The 8,439-nt window shown below is 59.0% G+C and overlaps 1 protein-coding gene across 1 annotated transcript; it reads left to right on the top strand.

Moving 5' to 3' along the window:
• Positions 1 to 1,598: 1,598 nt before the first annotated feature.
• LMXM_33_0690 (conserved hypothetical protein) lies at positions 1,599 to 7,616 on the top strand (the record flags this gene model as incomplete). Its single annotated transcript, XM_003878606.1, has 1 exon — positions 1,599 to 7,616. One exon carries the CDS (start codon positions 1,599 to 1,601, stop codon positions 7,614 to 7,616), a length of 6,018 nt encoding a protein of 2,005 aa, XP_003878655.1.
• Positions 7,617 to 8,439: the final 823 nt, after the last annotated feature.

The following is an 8,439-nucleotide window of genomic DNA, read 5'->3' as shown; positions in this document are numbered from 1 at the left end:
CCATGTACGTGAAACCTGCAGCGAAAGGCGTCGATCCCATTTAGCGCAAAACAGATTTCGTTCATGTTTCGGTGACTTCTCTCGTAGGAAAGTTGGAGGCTTTCTCACTCACCGCCGAAATGACATAGATCTCCAGGTTCAGTTGACGCTCATTTACCTGTGTGTGTGTGTGTGTGTGTGTCAAGTGAGTTGAGCCATTTGATCGAAGGACATTGTGCTTGATTTTGGCATTTCGCAATGCAAGAATCGATGAAAGCAGTGGATGTGAACTGCTCGTCTACCTCTTCCATCACTTTTTACTCGCAACATAAAGTGAAACTTAAGCACTCAAGCGAAGCAAGCTTGTTCCTGTTGCAGCTTTTCCTGTCCTCATATCTTTCTCGGGTCCCGAATCGTCACAGAGCGGAATTCTACAGTTCTCCATTTGATCGTCTGGGCAACAATTGTGTACTGCAAAGTTACATCTGAGTCCGCCCAGTGCACAGTTGGCTCAATCCGTAATCCTTCACCCGCCGACGGAGAGCAAATGCAATAATAAACGGGATGTAACTCTGTTCTCTCGTTTCGGTTTTGATTTCCCTGTGACATTGCTTACTACTCTTCTTCCCCGTGGGCATCATATTTATTTCTTTTTTTTGAACTGACAGAAACAACTTCCAATACCCTATTCCTTCTGTACTTCAAACTCTGTCTTCCGCTGTCATGATAAGGCTATGAATAGCGGCATGCCCCACAAGCAAGGACAAAGTCTACCGCGCTGCCTCATGCAACTCTGACAGGGCGTCAATAACGGTGCAGCAATACGGCAACTGCTCAGCCACCTTTCCAATTTCCTCTTCCCCGTTTTTCTCTTCACCTCTCCCCCTCTGCTCATTTGTCTGATTTTCCACTGCACAACTTACTCATACGTACCATACCCAACTACAGCATATTCCTTCGCGGTAGCCCTCGAGAATCATAGTACCCTTTTGCCTCTAGTGCATTTTTGCTTCGTTTCTTTCTCATACTATCGTTGCGATATCATAACACATCTAGTGTCCTGATTGTCATTGTCCTCCAGTACCTGTGAGCTTGCTCTCTTTCTGCCGTTGCTTTACCTTGTGTGCTTGTGCGCTTCTCCGCTACGTCCTCAGAGTGGCCTTTCTTTACTACAACTATTCCCCTTTCTTTTCACTTCGTGCGACTTTCTCCCTTTCTCCACCTCTACGGAACAACATTTTCATCCCAGCCACATTGTTATCAAAAAGAAAAGCGTACATTCAATTCATTCCCGAGTGCCTCACCTCAACCAATATACAGAAAGCATCAGCTCAATTCACAAGCGTCTTTCACAGTATTTTCATCTCGACTCACAAGGCACATTTTTCCCATTCATCATCAGCAGCCCCATTACTGTCAGCAGTGCAGGAGCCACGTACCTCCTACTTTACCACCGTGTTTCTGAGTACGGAGCACGGTGCTCGTCTCGCACCATTCTCCACCTCCACCTGCCAAACACTTATACCGAAACCCCCCGAAAGTTTTAGTGTTGACTCCGAAGAAAACTACAACAACATAGACGAAATTTCTCACGCTAAGCCTTCCAGAACCCTACCAAAATGTCTTTTTCGAGCAACATCAATCCCCCCTTTACCCAACTGCAACCTGGGCAGGTGGTCGCCTACGACTACCTCCACGCTGCGAAGACATGGCAGTGGACCCTGGGTACGGTGCGTGAGATCAAGGACTACACGGCCGTCGTGCAGCAATGGGGCCTTCACACCGGAGACATTGACACGCTGCGCTCCATTCTCCTCAAAGAGGTCGACACGGAAAATGGACGCATGAAGAACTATCATGACATGCTGGGCGTCGCACGAGAGAAGCTCGCATCCATCCGCCGTAGCAACGAGGATCGTGTTTCACACGTTCGAGGTCACTTTGACAAGGCCCGTGAAAAAGTAGAGCTCATTGACGAGGTCGATTTGCGCAAGGTCACGGCCCAGGCCGCCCCATCCCCGGTTGCTGTAGCAGTGCTGAAGGCGGTGTGGGCGGTGGCCAAGTGCGATCCCACGGCGGTTGAGTTCTACGAGTGGGCAGATGTGCAACTGGAGTACCGCAAGACAGCCGCTCTCGATGAGATCGCCAAGACAGACGTTCTCACGAAGCCCTACCCTTCTGCGGAAAGCCTGCAGCAGTCCCTGGAGCAGGACCCCAAGCTGAACTACAAGGCGGCGGCGCGCAACTCGCCGGTGGTGGCCAGCCTCCACGCGTGGGTCACCACGGCTCTTGCCTACCAGCAGGCGTACAACCTCCTGGCGCACGACAAGCGCATCCAGGAGCAGAACGACGCCATCGCAGCCGCCATTGCTGGCATGAAGGCCTGTCGCGCCAAGATCGCCAAGCTCAAGGACGAGCTGTCTTCAAAGGACGCGGCTGCACTCCCCGGTCAGGTCACCTCCTTCACCAGGACATCAGTCCTCGTGACCATTCCGTTGTCCGCCGTCATCTCTCCGGTCAACGTGGACAGCGATGTAAAGGGATGCGTGCTGACTAAGGATGAGGTCGAGCAAATTCTCCTTGAAGCTAAGGCATTGCGTTTTCAACTAAAGAGTCGCATGAACTCTATTGCCTCCCGGTACGTCGAAGCAGCAGCAGAACTGCACACACTCTCCCTTTACACTGCAGAGCTGGAAAAAAAGCGTCTCTACCTACAGGAGCACTACTTTTCGTCTATTATCCGAAATGGTGAGGCAGAAGCCAAGTGGGAACGCACTGAGGACACTCAGAAGGAAATCGATCGTTTGAATGCCCTGGTTGCTGAACTGCAAAACCATGATGAGAGGTGGGAACCAGATTACGAAGCTGTCTCAGTGGCAACATCACACGTGAAGAAGTACCCTGGTGCCGAATGGGCGTACTTGATAGCAGAGAGATTCGAGGAAGTGCGTGCCGCCTTCGCTTCTGATACAGCGCTTGCAGTCCACGTTGATCCCAACTTTGTTCAGCACATTAAGTTTGTCCCAGAGTGTGATCAGTTGTGTGTGAGATGTGAGATAACCCACCCTGCCAAGATGACGCGAACGGAAGTGGATGAGCGTCTTTCGGAGATGCCCACACGGCTGATGAATTACATTTACAAAAATCGCGACGCTCCAAAAACAGGTCTGGACAGGGCCGTGACTGAAATCTGCCACGCCCTGGGAATCGACGATCACAAGTTTGCGGGGCTTGGCTTCGACGAGTTCGTTACCCAACTTGCCGGATTCGACTACTTAGGAGACAAAGACGCATACGAGAGCGAAATTGGGGATCTTCTCATGCTTCTGGATAAGATCAACAACGAGAACAGGTCGCTCCAGTACACCCTTGAAAAGTCTGCGGAACGCTTCAAGAAGCAGGCTGCGGTGCTTCAGCGCGATCAGGACGCTCTCACCCTGCGCAACTCGGACCTTGCCGATGAGATTGATCGCCTTCAAAACCTCGTCGCAAAGCTTAAGGACCTTGCAGACAAGCAAGGCGCACAGCTCGAGCACTACCACATGCAGCACCAGGAAGCACAACAGCTTCGCGCACACCGCAATCTCTCACCCATCCCACCCACCGCAGAGGAACCGTTGTACGCCGTTACTATCGATGAGTTGAACGCTCAAAAGGCACTCTGTGACGAAGAAAAACAACGCGCAGACAACCTCGAGACCCAGCTTGACGCACAGGAAGCCGCTATAACGCAGCTTCAAAGCCACCTACACGAAGCCCAATGTCGTAGCAATGACCTCGACAACAAACTTCAACTTGCCGCCCAGCTCAGCGAAAAACAACAACAGCAGCTCGACGCCTTCCACCAGCAGCGCCGCGCTGCCAAAGACGCTCGCGCCGATGAACCCGAGCTCGCTGCGGCCGATGGGCTCTCGCTGTCATATGCCCACACAAGCAGCCGCACCCGCCTCTCTGCCGTCGTGAACGTGAGCAGAGAGGCCGTCGACCCCGCCACCCTCGCCGCAGACCCGCTCTACGTAGTGACGCTAGATGAATACAAATCCAAACAGGCCGCGCTCCACAACGCAGAGGACCAGGCCGAGGCGCTGGCCAGCGACAACGAGCGGCTGGCCGCCGAGCTGGAGAGGGCGCAGGAGGAGGCCGAGCGGCTGGCCGGCGACCTGGAGAAGGCTGAGGAAGAGGCCGAGACGCTCGCGGGTGAGCTCCAGAAGGCGCAGGAGGAGGGTGAGAGGCAGCTGGCCGACAACCGCAAGCTGGCCAGCGACAACGAGCGGCTGGCCGCCGAGCTGGAGAGGGCGCAGGAGGAGGCCGAGCGGCTGGCCGGCGACCTGGAGAAGGCCCAGGAGGAGGGTGAGAGGCAGCTGGCCGACAACCGCAAGCTGGCCAGCGACAACGAGCGGCTGGCCGCCGAGCTGGAGAGGGCGCAGGAGGAGGCCGAGCGGCTGGCCGGCGACCTGGAGAAGGCTGAGGAAGAGGCCGAGACGCTGGCGGGTGAGCTCCAGAAGGCGCAGGAGGAGGGTGAGAGGCAGCTGGCCGACAACCGCAAGCTGGCCAGCGACAACGAGCGGCTGGCCGCCGAGCTGGAGAGGGCGCAGGAGGAGGCCGAGCGGCTGGCCGGCGACCTGGAGAAGGCTGAGGAAGAGGCCGAGACGCTCGCGGGTGAGCTCCAGAAGGCGCAGGAGGAGGGTGAGAGGCAGCTGGCCGACAACCGCAAGCTGGCCAGCGACAACGAGCGGCTGGCCGCCGAGCTGGAGAGGGCGCAGGAGGAGGCCGAGCGGCTGGCCGGCGACCTGGAGAAGGCTGAAGAAGAGGCCGAGACGCTGGCGGGTGAGCTCCAGAAGGCGCAGGAGGAGGGTGAGAGGCAGCTGGCCGACAACCGCAAGCTGGCCAGCGACAACGAGCGGCTGGCCGCCGAGCTGGAGAGGGCGCAGGAGGAGGCCGAGCGGCTGGCCGGCGACCTGGAGAAGGCTGAGGAAGAGGCCGAGACGCTGGCGGGTGAGCTCCAGAAGGCGCAGGAGGAGGGTGAGAGGCAGCTGGCCGACAACCGCAAGCTGGCCAGCGACAACGAGCGGCTGGCCGCCGAGCTGGAGAGGGCGCAGGAGGAGGCCGAGCGGCTGGCCGGCGACCTGGAGAAGGCTGAGGAAGAGGCCGAGACGCTGGCGGGTGAGCTCCAGAAGGCGCAGGAGGAGGGTGAGAGGCAGCTGGCCGACAACCGCAAGCTGGCCAGCGACAACGAGCGGCTGGCCGCCGAGCTGGAGAGGGCGCAGGAGGAGGCCGAGCGGCTGGCCGGCGACCTGGAGAAGGCTGAGGAAGAGGCCGAGACGCTGGCGGGTGAGCTCCAGAAGGCGCAGGAGGAAGGTGAGAGGCAGCTGGCCGACAACCGCAAGCTGGCCAGCGACAACGAGCGGCTGGCCGCCGAGCTGGAGAGGGCGCAGGAGGAGGCCGAGCGGCTGGCCGGCGACCTGGAGAAGGCTGAGGAAGAGGCCGAGACGCTGGCGGGTGAGCTCCAGAAGGCGCAGGAGGAGGGTGAGAGGCAGCTGGCCGACAACCGCAAGCTGGCCAGCGACAACGAGCGGCTGGCCGCCGAGCTGGAGAGGGCGCAGGAGGAGACCGAGCGGCTGGCCGGCGACCTGGAGAAGGCCCAGGAGGAGGGTGAGAGGCAGCTGGCCGACAACCGCAAGCTGGCCAGCGACAACGAGCGGCTGGCCGCCGAGCTGGAGAGGGCGCAGGAGGAGGCCGAGCGGCTGGCCGGCGACCTGGAGAAGGCTGAGGAAGAGGCCGAGACGCTGGCGGGTGAGCTCCAGAAGGCGCAGGAGGAGGGTGAGAGGCAGCTGGCCGACAACCGCAAGCTGGCCAGCGACAACGAGCGGCTGGCCGCCGAGCTGGAGAGGGCGCAGGAGGAGGCCGAGCGGCTGGCCGGCGACCTGGAGAAGGCTGAAGAAGAGGCCGAGACGCTGGCGGGTGAGCTCCAGAAGGCGCAGGAGGAGGGTGAGAGGCAGCTGGCCGACAACCGCAAGCTGGCCAGCGACAACGAGCGGCTGGCCGCCGAGCTGGAGAGGGCGCAGGAGGAGGCCGAGCGGCTGGCCGGCGACCTGGAGAAGGCTGAGGAAGAGGCCGAGACGCTGGCGGGTGAGCTCCAGAAGGCGCAGGAGGAGGGTGAGAGGCAGCTGGCCGACAACCGCAAGCTGGCCAGCGACAACGAGCGGCTGGCCGCCGAGCTGGAGAGGGCGCAGGAGGAGGCCGAGCGGCTGGCCGGCGACCTGGAGAAGGCTGAGGAAGAGGCCGAGACGCTGGCGGGTGAGCTCCAGAAGGCGCAGGAGGAGGGTGAGAGGCAGCTGGCCGACAACCGCAAGCTGGCCAGCGACAACGAGCGGCTGGCCGCCGAGCTGGAGAGGGCGCAGGAGGAGGCCGAGCGGCTGGCCGGCGACCTGGAGAAGGCCCAGGAGGAGGGTGAGAGGCAGCTGGCCGACAACCGCAAGCTGGCCAGCGACAACGAGCGGCTGGCCGCCGAGCTGGAGAGGGCGCAGGAGGAGGCCGAGCGGCTGGCCGGCGACCTGGAGAAGGCTGAGGAAGAGGCCGAGACGCTGGCGGGTGAGCTCCAGAAGGCGCAGGAGGAGGGTGAGAGGCAGCTGGCCGACAACCGCAAGCTGGCCAGCGACAACGAGCGGCTGGCCGCCGAGCTGGAGAGGGCGCAGGAGGAGGCCGAGCGGCTGGCCGGCGACCTGGAGAAGGCTGAGGAAGAGGCCGAGACGCTGGCGGGTGAGCTCCAGAAGGCGCAGGAGGAGGGTGAGAGGCAGCTGGCCGACAACCGCAAGCTGGCCAGCGACAACGAGCGGCTGGCCGGCGACCTGGAGAAGGCTGAGGAAGAGGCCGAGACGCTCGCGGGTGAGCTCCAGAAGGCGCAGGAGGAGGCCGAGAGTCGGGCGAGAGTGCTTGCTGACAAGGATACAGAGCTGGCCGCGTTTCGGGCGAAGCGGAGCGCTGCGAAGGAAGCGCGCACCGGGGAACGGGAGCTGGCGGCAGCTGATGGGGTCTCGCCGGTCGATACCGGCGCAGGCAACGGCAGACGGCCCGCTGCCCAGGTGCCCCACGGCGGGGACTCTGTGGACCCCGCAACCATCGCGGCAGAGCCGCTCTACGTGGTGACGCTAGATGAGTACAAAGCTAAGCAGGCCGCTTTGGAGAAGGCACTGGCGCTGGCCTGTGCTGCGCAGGAAGCTGCGGAGGAAAAGTTGAGGGAAAACTCAGGACTGATGGTGGAACTTGAGAAAGTACGCGATCAAGCTTATGAGGTGGATTGTCGTCGGCAAGAAGATGGTGCGGCCATGGAGGGGGAGCTTCTTGTTGTTTTGATGGAGTTGAAGAAGCTGAAGGGAATCAATGATGCACTGCTGGCCCTATTACGCGACAAGGAATGCGAAGTAAAGGAACTGCGCTATCACAATGAGCTTTGGGAGGATCCCCCCGGGGACAAGAAGCAGATTGTCACCCGGCACACGAAGATATTTGATGGAAACTGGGAAAGGATTGTTCGCGAGCGTCCAGAGGCGCTATTTGCGGCGTTTATAATTGATTCCGGTAATGCATGCCACGTTCCCGGCAACAACATCAAACAAGTGAGCTTTGATCACGACTAAGTCGTGATTCTTGCTCGGGAGGCGGGTGATGTGTGGCGCAGTTCTGAGTGGTGAACGTATGGGAGAGCTGAAGACAGGGGAACAGTTGTTCGAGCGTTTGGCGAGCCTTTTGTCCGTTCTCCCCACTCCCTCTCCCTCTATATTTTCACTCCCTCAACCAGCTTCCACTTGCACTGTCATCTTCTCCCCAACCTTGCGTGTTCACTATGGCGTTGGGGAAGTGAAGTGTTGTGGTCGTGCTTTTTCTGTGCATTTCTGTTTGCATATGCAGGAATAGTAGCCTGTGCTCTTTTTGGGGGAGGTGGACTTTGCACCCAGAGCGCATAGCAAGGAGAGGAGGTTGAGAAAGATATGCACCGTCACATTTTCTATTGCTGATGGCACTACTTACGCCTCTCCCCTTCGTGTGTATGTCATTGTTTGTGTGTGTGGGTGGGTGTGTTTTGGGAACATTGCGGGGTGATTCGGTGCGATATCGTGTCCGAGGGGATGCTTAGATGCGTCTCGCCGGAAGCGACCCAATGCGCTGATTGGTGGTCGCCACTGGTCAGCAAAAGGAAACAGAAAACAGCCCTGCTGAGGTCGAAGGGGTGCCGTGTATGCTCAGAGATCTAAAATGTCCATAAATTGCTTGAACTTTACGGCATTTGGCTCATCTTACGCACACAGCACGGTAATATCGCATGTGTTTCTGCACGGAGCGCTATTTAGACGATTGCCTTCATGATTTGGTACATAGGTACCTTCTCTGTGCGTTGTTGCCTGCACTGCTCACGTGTATGTGTGTGAACAGTTCCCGTTTGCACACTACGTTTTGTACGCA

The sequence above is a fragment of the Leishmania mexicana genome, chromosome 33, assembly GCF_000234665.1.
Source record: "Leishmania mexicana MHOM/GT/2001/U1103 complete genome, chromosome 33".
Taxonomy (NCBI): domain Eukaryota; phylum Euglenozoa; class Kinetoplastea; order Trypanosomatida; family Trypanosomatidae; genus Leishmania; species Leishmania mexicana.
The sequence above is the reverse complement of the archived record's forward strand: the minus strand, read 5'-3'. Positions and strand labels throughout refer to the sequence as shown.